Source organism: Canis lupus, chromosome 37 (genome assembly GCF_011100685.1).
Source record: "Canis lupus familiaris isolate Mischka breed German Shepherd chromosome 37, alternate assembly UU_Cfam_GSD_1.0, whole genome shotgun sequence".
Classification (NCBI taxonomy): Eukaryota; Metazoa; Chordata; class Mammalia; order Carnivora; family Canidae; genus Canis; species Canis lupus.
Window position 1 is genome coordinate 618161 of NC_049258.1, and position 16797 is coordinate 634957.

The 16797-nt window shown below is 39.9% G+C and overlaps 2 protein-coding genes across 35 annotated transcripts in view; one reads left to right on the top strand and one right to left on the bottom strand.

Annotated features, from left to right (window-relative positions):
- Positions 1-16797, top strand: part of C37H2orf88 (chromosome 37 C2orf88 homolog) — a 228880-nt gene that overhangs the window by 105942 nt on the left and 106141 nt on the right. For all 34 annotated transcript variants that reach the window (XR_005385035.1, XR_005385032.1, XR_005385039.1 and 31 more), the window contains one exon: positions 16247-16758. The gene's annotated coding sequence lies outside the window, so the exon portion shown is untranslated. The remainder of the gene's footprint in view (positions 1-16246; positions 16759-16797) is intronic.
- On the bottom strand, positions 11711-16791 carry MSTN (myostatin). Its single transcript, NM_001002959.1, has 3 exons — positions 16419-16791; positions 14231-14604; positions 11711-12091 (listed from the first exon to the last, which is right to left on the bottom strand). The coding sequence occupies exons 1-3, from the start codon at positions 16789-16791 to the stop codon at positions 11711-11713; spliced, it is 1128 nt and encodes a 375-aa protein (NP_001002959.1).

Genomic DNA, 16797 nt, shown 5'->3' on the forward strand with positions numbered 1-16797 from the left:
AGACGAGGGGCAAGAACTACCAAGAAGGGAAAAAATCGGGGTCGAACATGTTGACACTGCCTCCGTTTTATCTCGGCCTCTTTGTAGGTCCGTTGTCTTCCTGCTCCGCCACGTCTTGTTCGCCCCATTTCTTGCATGCCTCGAATACTTTCTTTACCACTAGTTTTACTGCCTCAGAGTGTCGTTCTGGGGTCAAACCACCTCAGTTCCAAACCTGGTTCTACTAACTCACTGTGAACTGAAAGAAGTTCCTTAGCTCTCTGTGCTTCAGGTTTTTTTCACCTGTTAAATATAGATTGATAATGACCCTCATTCTGTAGGTGAGATCATCTTACAGAGTATTTTAAACAGTGCCTGCAATATAGTGATTGCTCAATTAAAATTAGCTCTTAATATTCAGACCATCATCAGTTTTCCTCCAGACTAGTAATTAGTATTCATGATATCGGCGACCATGTCACCAACATAAATCACAAATATTTCATGTCAAATAGCAGTTTTTACACATACCTCATTTATGCTCATCGCTACTTTTAAATTATGTTATTCAACTCACTACTAGGTATTGTTATTTTATTAAGATTTTGTGCTATCAGCTTTTATTATATCACAATCAAAATATGTTTATAATTATAATTTAAAGCATTATTTTGAGAAGGAGTATACGGCTTCATCAGATATCAAAGGGACCTTGGGACAAAAAGAAGGTTAAAATACCTTATTTGAAGTGGGTTTTAAAAATTTACATCTAAATTGAGTCCTTAAAAAGATCTACCAAGGCCTGTACTGATTCATTTACCCTTAGAGCCTCAGAGCTTGTCACTGCCTGAGGCCCTGTCCTTCAATCTGGAATCCCCACAGGACCAGGAAGGCATCTGCTGTTTAATGCATGCGTGTGTGTGTGTGTGTGTGTGTGTGTGTGTGTGTGTGTGTGTGTGTGAGGGGAGAGGGGGTTGTTTTGGAATGTGCTTCTTCCTTCTCCCTCATTTATTCCTTCTCGTTACTCATCCATCAACCTTTCATTCATTATTAAAGATGTTGCTAGCATCATCTCCTCCTCCTCCTCTTCAATGAGCTCCCAGGATGGCTGCAGTGACTTTCCCGTCCCCTCCACAGCACCCTGTGTAAACCGTTGGTCCCATTTTGTTAAATTTGTTTAGTTTTCTGCTTACACTAGACTGTGAGTTCCTTGAGTGAGAGCCACGACTTACGCTTCTTCTCTCCTTTCTCAGTTCCTGCCGTAGTATCTAGGACTCCCTGGGTAAATCTGGTATGACACCAGTGTGACCAGGATTGATGTCGTCTCAGAGACAAAGTACCAGAGACATTCTGAATTATTTTTTCTTTTTTTTTAAAGGTTTCTTTTTTAATTTTTATTTATTTTTAATAAATTTTTTTTTTACATTTTTATTTATTTGTGATAGTCACAGAGAGAGAGAGAGAGAGGCAGAGACACAGGCAGAGGGAGAAGCAGGCTCCATGCACCGGGAGCCCGACGTGGGATTCGATCCTGGGTCTCCAGGATCGTGCCCTGGGCCAAAGGCAGGCGCCAAACCGCTGCGCCATCCAGGGATCCCTAATTTTTATTTATTTATGATAGTCACACACACAGAGAGAGAGAGAGAGAGAGAGCAGAGACAGGCAGAGGGAGAAGCAGGCTCCATGCACCGGGAGCCCGACGTGGGATTTGATCCCGGGTCCCCAGGATCGCGCCCTGGGTCAAAGGCAGGCGCCAAACCGCTGCGCCACCCAGGGATCCCCTGAATTATTTTCATGCCCTCCTCTTTTTGTGGGCTAAATACCCCACACCTAATACCCCTCAGTGAAGCAGAGTAACACTCAACAACAGAAGACTTAAAATTATTGATAGAATAAATGAAATAGAGAAGGGCTGCAGCTGGTCATTTCTGGACTGGACAGAAACACCGTGACTGACAATTATTGGTGATATTCATCTATATTGGTTGTGGTTAGACTTCAAGAGGGCTCCTGATTTTACCCTTAGGCATCGTGTGTTATTGCTGCATTTTATGAAAATAACTTTTTGGATCTAAAGATCCATGTTGTCAGGATAAATGTCTGTTACACACCATTCCACATTTCAAATCACTGTCGTGGGAAAGATGGTATTATAAATGGTGATAAATGAATAATCATCTGAAGACAAATAAGTTGGGCACTGTGATAAAATGGAGTTGAGGTGGATTAAAGATTTTTAAAGTAAATAAGTCATAAAAATATTAGAAGAAAATATAAGATACATTCTAGAGTACAGAGACTAGTATACTAGTCTGAGTATGTGTCATACTTAGTATGACACAAAAAATGGAATGCCATAAAGAAAGACTAAAATATGTGACATCATACAAATATTTTGAATTCTGTATTAAAACACACACACACAAGAACCCACACAGTCCAAAGACAAATGAAAATCTGAAATAGTTGTAGCTAATTTCTTAATATAGATTTTTAAAAAAATACCAACCTAATATAAAAAATGAGCAAAGGATAAAAGCAAAGAGTTAACAGAAAAGGAAATACAGATGACCCTTAAACATGGAAAGATTAATAATCTCACTCAAAATAAGAAAAATGCAATTAAAATCATGATCAGATACCATTTTTTTTTTACCTATCAGACTAGAAATAGGAATGAAGAGGGTGTGAGAAAATAGGTAATCTCGCACACTGTTAACGGAAACAAATTGGTACAACTTCTACAGAGTACAAATGGGCAACATCTATTAAAATTAAGGATATCGTATCCTTTGATTCCGCAAAAGAATTTCACACAGAAAAAAAAAAAAAGAATTTCACACAGACACGCACACGCACACACAGGACACGTAGCTCCCTTCCTTTGGTTTACACGGACGTGCAAACGGAAGCTGCCTTGTAACCAAAGGGCGAGAGCCTGAGGGCCCAGCAAGCAGTGTGACAGGCACTTGGTGAGAGGTGGGAGGAACTTGGGTCTTCGTTGATATTATTGAGCTACTGACCTTACTGTACCTGGAGTCGCCTTACATCCTCCCGTAGAGTTATATGAATACATTTTCTACTGCTTTAGCCATATTTGGATTGGGGTTTCTGTTATTTACATATGAAAGCATTTTAAATAAGTATGTGTGTGTATACACACATATCATGGATCTATCTATACACACACATGCCTACTTATTTTTGTTGAAGATTTTATTTATCCATGAGAGACCCAGAGAGAGAGGCAGAGACCCAGGCAGAGGGAGAAGCAGGCTCCATGCAGGGAGCCCGACGTGGGACTCGATCCCAGGCCCCAGGGCGTCACGCCCTGAGCCAAAGGCAGGCGCTCAACTGCTGAGCCCCCCAGGCGCCCCTCACATACATGTCTTTAAATTTGAGTGTGCTGTTAGAAAATCTATAATCAATGTAACCATACTTATTGTTAGAACATATGTTATTTCCAGTTTTTAAAAATAATGAGATTGTGATTTTACATAAATGTACACACCTTCCTTTTTTATGGCTAAAATTTTAGAAACAAAATCACTGTACTTATAGAACCTTTAAGGGTTTTGTTAGATATCGGAAAGCAATAGATCAGGCGATGTGTGGAGTGTTCATTTCTGATCATCCTTACTAACGACACTAGATATTAACGTAAAAATGTACCTCATTTGTAAATGAAAGGATAGTAAGTAATTTTAATTTACATTTTATTATCAGTACGAATGAACACTGTGATTTATGAAAAGGTTACATTTTTCCCAGAGGGTACTTCTCAGATCAGAATCAGAAAAAAGAAAAAAAAAAAAAGATAGCAAGTACTTAGCAAAATTGTAAGTTCAGGAGCCTGGGGGTTAGGTATGAAATATAAAGGGTTAGTACACAGACTTAGCCACACCCTATTACTACATCTCACACAAAGACCTCATGAGGGGATGATGGGAGTGAATTTGAAGGGAAAAGAGAAGCTTCAGTCACTAGTCCTACCTCCTAGGCTGAGTTGGACAGGAGGAGACACACATTACAATCCTCCTCTGAGTTTGGAAATTTGAGAGTAGAGGGATATCGTGCATAATTTTCTGAGTGAGATCCAGAGGGCTGATAAGTATTATTAGAGTGGTTACCACTGACATTACAGTGTTGCATCTACAAAGTGGAAGTGGTGACATAGCACAAGGGGACTTGAGGTAAAAGCTGACATCAGATTTGCAATAATTAGAAAGTCATATTTTTTCACTTCTGAACTAATGACTGAAATGCTACACCACTACATTTGTATGTGTATTTCTTTCATCGTGTGTGCACCTGTCTTAGTTACCTACTAGTCATGAGCGTCTCTGGGCCCAACTTCTTCACTTTAAAAATGGACATGATATTATCTATATAATATGCGTTCTTCTCGTAAATAAATGTTGCTGTTTCTTGTCCAAGGTCCCACAAGGGGTTTATTTCTTGTCAAGCCGAGTAGAATATAGGAGAGCCAAGCACACTAACCAGGTAATGTACCTGGTCAACAAATATATGGACCGTGTCAACATAGTATATGTTGTGTTACCAGACATAAAGCCAGATTCCAGGCTCTGGCATTCAGTCTGCCCTGAAATGACGCTGCCGTCTTTGGCCCATTGATCGGGAATCTTTGGCCAAACATCATCAAGCGAGGCAGGGCTCACTATTCATAGTCTGTCCACCTTTATTAGCAAAGAGGGGAGCTCTGCTGGCCCTGCAGTTGCAAGGCTCTCTCTTCCCCGAGAGCCCCACTTTGGGTGTTTCAATCATAGAAATGCATCTTGACCTAGGAGCAGATGGGAACTTAGCTAGGTTTCCACCCATCTTACGCAGCTTCCCAGACTCTGACTCTGGAGCTGTAATAGAACTTAGTTTTGCTATAAGACGCAGGTCCGGGTAGATTCTAGTCCGTGGGACAATTTTGCTGGCTGCGAGGGCACATTGACACATCGGGAGGACTACCCTTGTCTACCCCTTTTCACTGTCATTTCTATCTCATGACCCCTGGCCTGGTTCAGAGCCCAAGATGACCTGAGGGATCTTAATAGAATCCTTATTTAGGGTCCAGGCAGCCATATAACCGATGCCTTTACTTGAGTTGCTGAGAAGTATGAAGCTTTTCAGGAAGATATTCTTGGAGCTGGAAGCCAAGTAGTTGCCTCAATGAACTGCCTGATTGTTTCCATTTAACAATTTGGATTTTCTCCCACAGTCACTTCAGTGTGCTCAGTAAATTGGTGTTTTATGCTTGATTTTTACTTTCAGAATCCTGTCTCAGTATTATGAGGATCTGATGTCATGATGTAGGCAAACGTCCTTGTATTGACATGTTTTGTTTTTGGCCGGTGGAGGATGCCAAAATTCTGAGTTCCACGGGAATAGAGCCAAGAGACGTTTGGCTTCTTAGTTGGAGTTAGTGTCCGTGGGAGCGGATCTGGGAAAGTCTTGTGGAGGATCCATGGCCAAAACCGCATAATCAAATTTTGTTCTGAATAGGGTCCTTCATAAGATGTTAGAAAAAAAAAAAAGAGCATAACGCTTATTGCAAAAAGGTTTTCTTAATAGAATAATCTTGAATGGTTCTATTTCTTAATAGAATAATCTTAAATGGTTAGGAAAATAAATTAAATATGTTATTTAGTAGCTTAATCTATTTGTGGTTTTAGTTTAAATTTACCTTTATGATTAATGGAATCAAATTTGTCAGTTGTTCCTTCTCAGGAGACCTTTTCAACAAGAGCTCCATAAGATCAGAATCTGGGAATATAGTTTAGATATCTATAATTTAAATCTGATGAATAGTATTTTACCTAGAGTGCGTATGTAGAACTAATAAAATTTAGTTAAAGTCAGTTTTTTTTAAGAAAGCACATATATGTGTATATTTCATTTAAAATTATCTTTATTATGGGGCATAAAAAATAGCATTACATTGTTAATTTTTTTTTGTATCTTATACTGATCCAAACCTGGAGTCAGTGGCAACTAAACATGTACATCTTTGCTTCATTGCGAAGCTGTGTATTTCTGTATCAAGAATATTTAGTGTAATGTTAAATCATAGCTGAAGTGAACCATTCAACTTTTATAGCAGATTATTAGGGAGCTATCTGTCATTATTACATATACGCTTTGTGCCTGTCAGATACAATAGGCAGCTTCATATTATAAAATCTTATGTTCAAGAGTATCCGGGACACCTGGGTGGCTCAGCGGTTGAGCATCTGCCTTCAGCCCAGGGCGTGATCCTGGAGACCTGGGATCGAGTCCCACGTCGGGCTCCCTGCATGGAGTCTGCTTCTCCCTCTGCCTGTGTCTCTGCCTCTCTCTCTCTCTGTTTCTCATGAATAAATAAATAAAATATTTTTTAAAAAGAGTATCCTGTGTTCTTGACAGGATATAATATTTGTTGAGTTTTTTTTTAATTTTTATTTATTTATGATAGTCACACAGAGAGAGAGAGAGAGGCAGAGACATAGGCAGAGGGAGAAGCAGGCTCCATGCACCGGGAGCCCGACGTGGGATTCGATTCCGGGTCTCCAGGATCGTGCCCTGGGCCAAAGGCAGGCGCTAAACCGCTGCACCACTCAGGGATCCCTTGTTGAGTTATTTTAATAGATAATCTAGGAAGTTATATGTAAATATTCCCTCCATTGAGTCTTTTAAGTGGCAACAAAGAAAATTGTGCTGTAAACCATACACGCAATCTAATTAAAATGTATTCATTTTCCAAAGACATTCTCTATAAAATCCCATCTAGACATGAATGAGCTAAATTTGGTACCATTTTGCATTCTTGAAATCTTACATAGGGATGACCAAAATGAGTAGAGTTTACTCTGATATGTTTTGTAGTATGTAAACTCAAACTGAATAACCATGGGAATGAAATTTCAACACTATTCATCACATGCCAGGCAAGTCCTGATTGCATATCACATTTTAGACTATGGTTTAATTTCTTAATTATGTTATAGGTCAGTATTCACGTGTCTTATTTTTAAAAGTGAGCATCTGATATTTTAAATGAATTTTTTTTATCATGCTACATTTTTAATAGGTAATATTGGAATGAATGATTAAAAAAGTGTAACTGATCTGGATTTCTACTTCTTATATAATTAATATATAAATATAGATGCTGTCTCCTTGGATAATTTGATTAATTTTGTTTAGCCTCAGTTCACTCTATGAAATGAGTATGACAATGATAATACTTAACTTTCAGCATTATGAAGATAAAATTACATCATTAATGTGAAAGCTCTTTGAAAACTTAATTATCAACTTATTATTATTTTTATTACTATATACGATAAAATAATGGTTTTAAGTGCATACAACCATAGATTTCCCTTAGAGTCTCTTTGTCCAAGTAAATCTCTAGGCCAATAAAAGATTTGTTTAGATAGATGTAAATTGTGATAATCCTATGAACATTCATTTAGTGTCTTCTTCTGACTTCACAGCTAACAGACCATGACTCAGAGCTTTTCTGTTTTTGGTTTTAGCTTTCCTGCATTTTGTCCTTTGGAATCCTTCTTCTCTTTTGTCCTTTGGAATCACTCTTAGCCACCATGCATTCTTTTCAAGCATTTTAGAGCTCTTATCTCAGTTCTCAAACCAATTCTCTTTGTAACTTTGAGCATCCCTCTCCCTAGACCTCAATTCTGTCTTATGTAAATTTGATGATTGTAAGGCCTGGCCTGTTCCAGGTCTCATATCCTATGACAGTGACCCATTTCCATATCTGTGTGCATATTCCTCTGCTTTGCTTACCACCCTCTCTTCATCTTCCTTTTCATTAATATCAGCTCTACCCTCCCCTATTAAAATGCAGCCAAATAACCTTTTGCAGAAACCAATGCAGAATCCAATAAGGATATATTACAAAATATAAACGTTAAAAATATACAGTTTCACTCTTCTGTTAGGGCTTGGTGAAGAATTGTTAACTAGAGCAATGAATCATTGTGTCAAACTGCTCTTAGTTCACGTCCAGGCTGGCCACTGAGATGCCTCCCATTGTCACAATTCCTCAAAGTTCTCTTCTGTGAACTGGGAACAATAATGTTTTGCATGCTGAGCATGTCACAGAAGTGCCTGGCACAAATCTAGTGCTCAATAAATATTATCATCTTATATCCTCATACATCAGTAGCCCTGATGACATCCTGACTTTGTTTTTAACACATAAAAAGAATCTGATTTCATACTTAAAAAAAAAAAGAATTTATTTATTCATGAGAGACACAGAGAGAAGCAGAGACACAGGCAGAGGGAGAAGCAGGCTCCCCATAGGGAGCCTGATGTGGGACTCGATCCCAGGGCCCCGGGGTCACGCCCTGGGCCAAAGGCAGATGCTCAACTACTGAACCACCCAGGCATCCCCGATTTCATACTTTGAAGTCCTTTTTATTTAGTCATCTAGTTTAATCTATCACGGAGGTGCCAGTTGGTGATTGGATGATCTTTAAGAACAAAATATTTTGGTAAATAGTAGGGTTTTTAACCATGTTAAGACATCCAGGCTGATTTGAAATTTGTTTTCTTTTCCCAACACTCAGATTGTTTAATGACTAAAGCTCATTAATTGGGAAGCAACCATCATAAATATGTTGTATTACTTCGTAAATAATAATTTTTGTCTTAAGAAGAAAAATAAAAGAGTGTGTGAACTAGATTCGATGAATGCACTCTACAAAGGCCCTAAATTCCCTGAAACTATATGCAAAGTTTTGAGTTTTATTTCTTCTGGTGAGACTGTCTTTAGTTTTCAACAGATTCTAAAAGGGTCATTGACATCCTAAAATGTGTCTGTCAAGGTTGAAAGTGAAATACATTTGTTCTCGTTTTTGGGATAGAGTAATTTAGTTCCAATTTAATTACTGTCAATATCAAATTACTGCCTTCTTCTTTTAAGAAATAAGGTTCTATACAAAAGTGCAAAAACCAACTTGAATTCAAAAAGAACTGTAGAGTTTGGGAGGGTTTTTGTTTTTATATGTATGTATGTATGTATTTTTAACTAGTATAGGTTTGTGGGAAGTCAGAGAAGTATTATGAAACAGTCAGAATATTAAAAATGATGCACCGCATTGAATTTTACATGATGTTTTCTGAACATCTCAGAAGTTAGTATGATTTACTAATGATCCCGATGCTTTCTTTCATGGTCATATGGGTTTCAAAGAGGGCCACCACATGGTGAAGTTGGTGATGAGATCCTGGGGCTGCATGGGAAGGGTGACTAAAGATTGGGGAGTCCTATTACTGGGTCCTTAGAAAACTAGGGTGTTCCTTCCTTACACCCTAGAGGTGAAAGTCCCCAGTTATTTGTCTTCCAGAGCCTAAGGTACATTAATGGGCCTCCTGACCCGGACTTTTGGATCAGGTATATTCATGGCCCTTGAAGAAGTAGCATCTAGTGTTTTGTAACTCAAAGTGGCCTCACCCCATCACCATAGCTGGTCTTGGCTCATAGGCAACCTCCTTACAGCCCCAGATTCGTCAATGTTAAACGTATCAGTATTAAAACTAGAAAAAGTACTACACTTAGTTTGTATGAGTATAAATTGCTGCAATACCATTGAGGCTTTAATTATAAATTACTTATTTAGGAACCATACACTAGTTGGAATTTCAATAACCTCTTCCATTAAAGTTGGTGACTACTTCATCACTAAGTTACTAAGCTGATGAGGGGTAGTGAAGAGAGTCCACTTCAAAGACATTATATCTAAAGTTACACTTAAGGATTTCTAAGTACTTTATAATTGTTTTTCAGCTCAGTTTGAAAATTGGTGTCCCCAAAGCTCAGATAAATGTGCCAGTATCATTAAATGCTAAGAAAAAAATGCAGCTTCCCTGTGTCCCTGTGGCTTTAGTAGAACTTGTAACTCTAGGACTATATACCCTTGCCAACTGCAATGCATTTGGAAACTGAACCTATGAAAACATATAAATAGTTTTCAGGTCAAGATAAAGAGGAATGAAACAAGTATAACTAGTCCTTGCTTTTGTGTATTTAAAGCAACTTGACCAGAACCAATTTAACAGAAATTTCACTCATGAGAACTCCATTAGCAGACCTACCTAAACCAAACTTTTATGCTAAACCATTAGACTTTTAGAGTAAAGTGAAATTAGAAATCCAGCATTAGACATTATAACATAAAACCATTGTGTCTTTCCAAAAAGGTGAAAACACTTTAATATAATTTATATTGTTTCTACACATTAGGCATAGGAGATAATTTCACTTAGTCGTAAGTACAATGAATTTGATTAACAAAATCCTAATTTACAAAATAGAAGTAAATATATGCAGAAATATATTCATTATCGAATTATAAAATAAAATTAACAATTCTTGTTAAGATATCATCAGTTTATTATTTTGCATTTCAGATAATATAGTTAAATCATTTTGGTATGTTTAATAACATTTTTAAGTATTAAAATAATGGAACGTTGAGATTTGAATACAATGACAGTAAACCATTGAAATTTCACATTCACATGATAACAGCCATCATGAATCCATAGGTGAATGTTAATTAAATGTAAAAAAATATAAAATGATTGTAATATAACCACCTAACCATTAGCATATGGAGTTTTAAGACCACTATTTAATCTGCTAATTTGCTCTGAAATATAAGCAGTTGCTTTTCTGTGATACATGACATGTCTTTGTGCCTTAATACTTAATTTGAAATGTCCTTATTACCGTAAAAATATACCAAAGTAAATAAAAAAGGAGACATTTATTTACAAAACAATATTGTATACATATTATATAAATGCAATTGTTTCGAAGTCTTTTTATACAATATCGATAGAATCAGTCATTTCTATTATTTTATCATAAAAACTGCAATGTTGCAAAGACAGGCTGCAATTTTGAAATTCTGATTAAAAATGAATACTTTTTTGGCTGCCTTTTAAGATTATGCAGTTTCTTCAAGTATGCTACAGAATTGAATGCTGACCTCTAGAAAAATGATTCTTCTTTCATTAAAGAAAATCCATTCCCCATTGGGAGGTGTGTGAAAATGCACCTTAAGAAAGGAGAAACTTAAAATTTTACTGAATGTTTTCTTAATTCGATAAACCTGATAACATCAGCCATTCAGTGTATCGTATTAGCACCATCGGCATGGATTGTTAATGTACTGTGCAGATCATAATAGGGATGGGGACTTGCAAACGATGTACCATCCCTATTTTTGTGGAATTTCATTTTACCAAGTATGCTATCATATAATATAAATTCAAGTGTTTAAGGATGATTCAAATGATGGTATATAACAATCCTGCATTTTACCAATACTACATATAGATTTTTTTTCTGTAGATATTAAATGATACTGTAAAGAAATAGACTTTAAAGCATAAACTCCTTTAATTCACCAGAACACGGGAGAATTGCTTTCCTTTACCTGGATGTGTTCTTTATATATATGAACATAAATGCAATTTGATCTCCTCGTTCAAAAACTCTGGAAATCAGTAAGACTTTTTATTGTGTGATTTATTTTGATGGTTAAATGGCAACCATTGCATATATTCTTTTAGCCCCTATACTGAGCTTGTGCTTAAGTGACTGTAGCATACTCTAGGCGTATAGCCTGTGGTATATAATTTCACAGTTTCAAAATTGTTGAGGGGAAGGCCTTCCATATTTTAGGAAGTTATGAACCAAATATAAATCTCATGAGCACCCACAGCGATCTACTACCATGGCTGGAATTTTCCCATATATTATTTGTTCTTTGCCATTAAAATATAGCATATTAATGGGAGACATCTTTGTGGGAGTACAGCAGGGGCCCGCTGAGCCCCTGGGGTTTGCTTGGTGTACGAGATGGGTATGAGGATACTTTTGTAAAAACACAAATTCACACTCTCCAGAGCAGTAATTGGCCTTATATCTTTTGGGTGCAATAATCCAATCCCATCCAAAAGCTTCAAAGTCCACAGTTAGAGGGTAACGACAGCACCGAGATTCTGTTGAGTGCTCATCACAGTCAAGCCCGAAATCTCTTCTGGATCTTTTTGGTGTGTCTGTCACCTTGACTTCTAAAAAGGGATTCTGTGTGAAAAGGAAAAGAGCAATCAGTAATATTAAGAGGTCCTGAAACACTTCCCTACCTCAAGAACTCATTATTGATGAAACTAATCATTTTGCTTATACCACATTTACTTTCTAAAGACACAGCATTGAGGAATTTTTGTTTACACTAGGCTTGATTCTTCCCTTGTGGCTCATATGAATATAGCACCAACTCTAATTCCCTGTGGTCACATCTATGTCTTTTCGATTTCTGTTTTCCCCAGTTTGAGTATCCGAATGCCTGGCACATAATAGATGCTCGAAAAATATTTATGGGAAGAAAGGGACAGAGGGAGGAGAGGGGAAAAGGAGGGAGGACAGGACAGAGGAAGAAAGAGGTTAGTTCTCTCTCCTCCTGATTAAATATGTTGGCTAAGTATGTCTGTGACGCCTGGAATAATAGATCTATATTCATCCATCCTCTGTTCCCTAGGTCGTTACTTGGGGAAACTTGGCTATTAAAATCAGAACAAAAAAGTTACCTTGCAGCACTATATGGATTGTAATAGGAAAAAGAAAGGTAGGGTAATGAAGGTGGTGCATTTATGCATATCGAGTGGGAAAGAAAACTCTAAGAGAGCGAGGGACAGATTCAGAAGGTACAGTAATATTTCACTTTATTCTTTCACTGAAAGATGTTTCTGTTCATATATTTAAATGATAATTTGCTAGTTCCTCCCTTGCCCCAGTCTTTTGATGCATTTGAGACTTTTCCATTTATATGGAAAAATCCAAGGAATGTATCATTAATAATTATGTTTAATGTGTTTAATAATAATAATCTGTTTAATGATACTTAAAACTTCTGTCACATGACCAACTTTGATCATTAAAATGCTACCTGTAAAAAAACACTTTCTTAAATAATTAAGTGATAATAATTAATTAATAATAGTTTTATCCTACATCAAAACCAAAATAGACCTGGTGATTAAATCATTATTAATAGTTAATTAATTAATATAATTAATAATAATTAATAATAGTTTTTATCCTACATCAAAATAAAAATAGACCTGGTGATTGTTATTTAATATCATAAAAAAACAGATCATTTTGTGAGTCAATCACATTTTATGTAGCATATTCAAAGAAAAATAAACCATTTGGAAAATTATGTAATCCTTTAAAGAACATGTTTTTATTTAAAGTAGATCTGACTTACCATCTACTCTTTATAACCAAGACCATTTAAAAACTAAAAAGATAGCATTTATTGTTTGCAAGCATAATCTTTTGTTCTAAATGAGGTCACTATATGGAAGTAAAAAGTATGATCATGTTAAATAAGTTTGTGAAAGCAGAGGTAAGCCAGGAGAGTGAGTAACTCTAAATTTATGCTAAGGTTTTAAATGGTTTTTATTAATTTTTATAATATGTGAAGTATTGTCAATCTGCTTGGCCTGATAGTAAATGAGTTGGCATTACCTAAGTAAACCCTTGCACAGAAATGGCAAGGCAGCTTAGAAGCTTAGAAATAAGCTAGGTGACAAGGCCTAAATAGCCTGAAAATTTAAATTTTGTTAGGGGTAATTCACAAAGTATGCTACATACACATCAGTGCATTCAACAGTCTGCAAAATAATAAACATATTTATCATGCGGGACCTTAAGTGGTATATTTAGTAAGATGTAAGCCTAAAAGTACCATAGCTAACTGCCATTAAAAAAGCATTTTATTTTAATCATAATTTTTCAAGTTTGTTTTTTTTGCTTATTTAAACTAAAAAATCTCAACACATCTGGCATTCTTCTGAAGAAAAGGAAATTTTAATCTGTTGGGGATGTAGTAGGATCCACAATGAGTATTTCATGTTTTTATTCATGCATATCAATGAAAAGCACTTCATATTTCATCTCTAATTCGACAGAACTCCCTAGGAAGCTAATGACTGTGGCATAACTGTTTTTTAATCCTCGTGCAAAATAAAAGTATCAAGAGGGATATGAAATTAGACACCTACTTTTATTGGGTACAGGGCTACCATTGGGGTAAGATACCTTTGTCTGGCTTCTGAGCATAGGAGATGGGTAGTGATTTTCCACTATTATCATTCACATGATGAATAAAAATGTCACAATGTTTGTGGTTAGATGTTATTTTCAGTTATCACTTACCAGCCCATCTTCTCCGGGTCCTGGGAAGGTTACCGCAAGATCATGACCATTCTCATCTAAAGCTTTGATTTCAATGCCTAAGTTGGATTCAGGCTGTTTGAGCCAATTTTGCAACACTGTCTTCACATCAATGCTCTGCCAAATACCAGTGCCTGGGTTCATGTCAAGTTTCAGAGATCGGATTCCAGTATATCTTGTACCGTCTTTCATGGGTTTGATGAGTCTCAGGATTTGCACAAACACTGTTGTAGGAGTCTTGACGGGTCTCAGATATATCCACAGTTGGGCCTTTACTACTTTATTATATTGTATTTTAGAGCTAAACTTAAAGAAACAACATTTGGGTTTTCCTTCCACTTGCATGAGAAGATCAGCTATAAACGAAAAAGAAAAGAAAAATAGTCATTGAAATTATTTCTCATAAAAAAAATCAACAAGTCCCTTTATGTTAATTGGTGAGCCTTTTGTCCCCATTGGACTAGTGAATGCATATTTTAAAGTGAAAAACCATGCAGAATTTCATTCATAAATCAGAAAAATATCAAAGAAAATAATTGTTCCAGCTTTGCAGAGTTTTTTCAGATACGTATTTTTTCAGCTTTTTCGGAGGTCTCTGCTCCCTCCCCAGGGATCCGGGGTTAGCGTGAAGTGCACTAAAGAACGACCGGGGTTGGGGGGGGGGTGGAATCTTAAAATGATGGTGATTAGAGAGAACCAGGACTCGGTGGAGGACCGTCTGCTTAGAATTCTCTGGGAATCTGAGTCGTCAGGCTCTCGGAGCAGCTGTACCGATCAGTCTGGAGGAAGGAACCCTTCCCCCAGGCCTGGGTTACCTGGGCCCCGATTAGAGGGAACGAGCCGCTCTGCTGTGGGGGCCCCGGAGGAGCGGGGCTGGGGCTGAGGGTGGCTGGGCCTGGGCCGGGCTGAGGGGCTGGGAGGCTGGGGGGCTGGGGGGTGGGGGCTGAGGGCCGGGAGAGCTGGAGGGCTGGGGGGGCTGAGGGTGGGCAGGGCCGGGAGGGCTGGGGGCTGGGGGGCTGAGGGCTGGGAGCTGAGGGCTGGGAGCTGAGGCGGGCAGGGCCGGGAGGGCCCTGGGGTGCCCCGGGGCGTGCACAGCCCGCCGTTGGGAGGTGAGGCGCGCAGGGCAGCAGCTCCCTCCAGCTGGGAGCCTCCGCACCATCCCAGCAGGTGGGGTGCAGTGGCCGGCAGGTATGCACGGCTCCAGGCAGGTGTGCACGGCTCCAGGCAGGTGTGCACAGCTCCCGGCAGGTGTGCACGGCTCCAGGCAGGTGTGCACAGCTCCCGGCAGGTGTGCACAGCTCCCGGCCGGTGTGCACATCTCCCAGCAGGTGTGCACGGCTCCCGGCAGGTGTGTACGGCTCCGGGCAGGGGTGCACATCTCCCGGCAGGTGTGCACGGCTCCAGGCAGGTGTGCACATCTCCCAGCAGGTGTGCACAGCTCCAGGCAGGTGTGCACATCTCCCAGCAGGTGTGCACAGCTCCGGGCAGGTGTGCACGGCTCCCGGCAGGTGTGCACGGCTCCGAGCAGGTGCGCGCCACCCCAGGTGCAGGTGGGCCTTGTGGCGGCCCGGCTGCCGTGGCGTGTTCGCTCCGTGGCACCTCGTGACACTCGGCTTGCGGCTGTCATTGCACCGCCTGCACTTCCTCACTGGTCTTCCCGATACGGTACATTTTTAAAAACCCTTTTGGTTGTTGTTGCTCTCCAGTGTGGTGTGTCTCAGAATTACCCCCCTCCGTGTGGGGGTGGGGGCACGCGGGCCAGGCAGCAGGTGTGGGCCCCGGGGGTCACTGCGGGCCGTGGCCGGGCCTGAGCCCTCTGGCCCGGGGCGACCAGCGCGACCTGAGCCCCCCCCCCGCGGCCGAGCCCTCGGGCCTGGCACCCGGCACTGCCACCGCGGCCACCGCGCTGCGAGGGTGCAAGCCCGGCGCCACTGTCACACGCAGCGAAACGTGAGCGCCACGCAGGCGTTTTATCCTCATCTCCTTTTGGCTTTTGAGCTCTCCGGCGAGGCCGATGGTGCCGCAGCTTCCTGCGTCCTTCAGCTCAGCTCCGTGACATCTTGCAAAGACAGAGATCCTCCTTCCCACTCCCACACGGCGGCGGCCTGGGAAGGGAGCCCGGACCAGCTGCCACCGACACGAGCCCCGCGCCACACACCCAGCTACTCACTCTCGGCGGGCATGGCAATGACCGTCTCGGTGGTGGCGTGGTAGTCGTCGTCCTCCAGGGAGCCGTCGCTGCTGTCATCCCTCTGGACGTCGTACTGGTCGATCAGCTCCCGCAGCGGAGGAGCCCGCGGCAAGAGTTGTCTGACAGCATCTCTGCTGATGTTGGGAGCCGTTTCCAGGCGAAGTTTGCTGAGGATTTGAATTTTTATGGCTTCTATCCTTGAAGACTTAGTGTTTTGCCTCCACATACATGCATTACACAGCCCCTCCTTTTCCACATTTTCTTTTTGCTCACTGTTCTCACTTAGATCGACTGGGCCAGCAACAATCAGCACAAACAGGTAAATATAAACACAGATTTGCAGTCTCTGCATGATTTT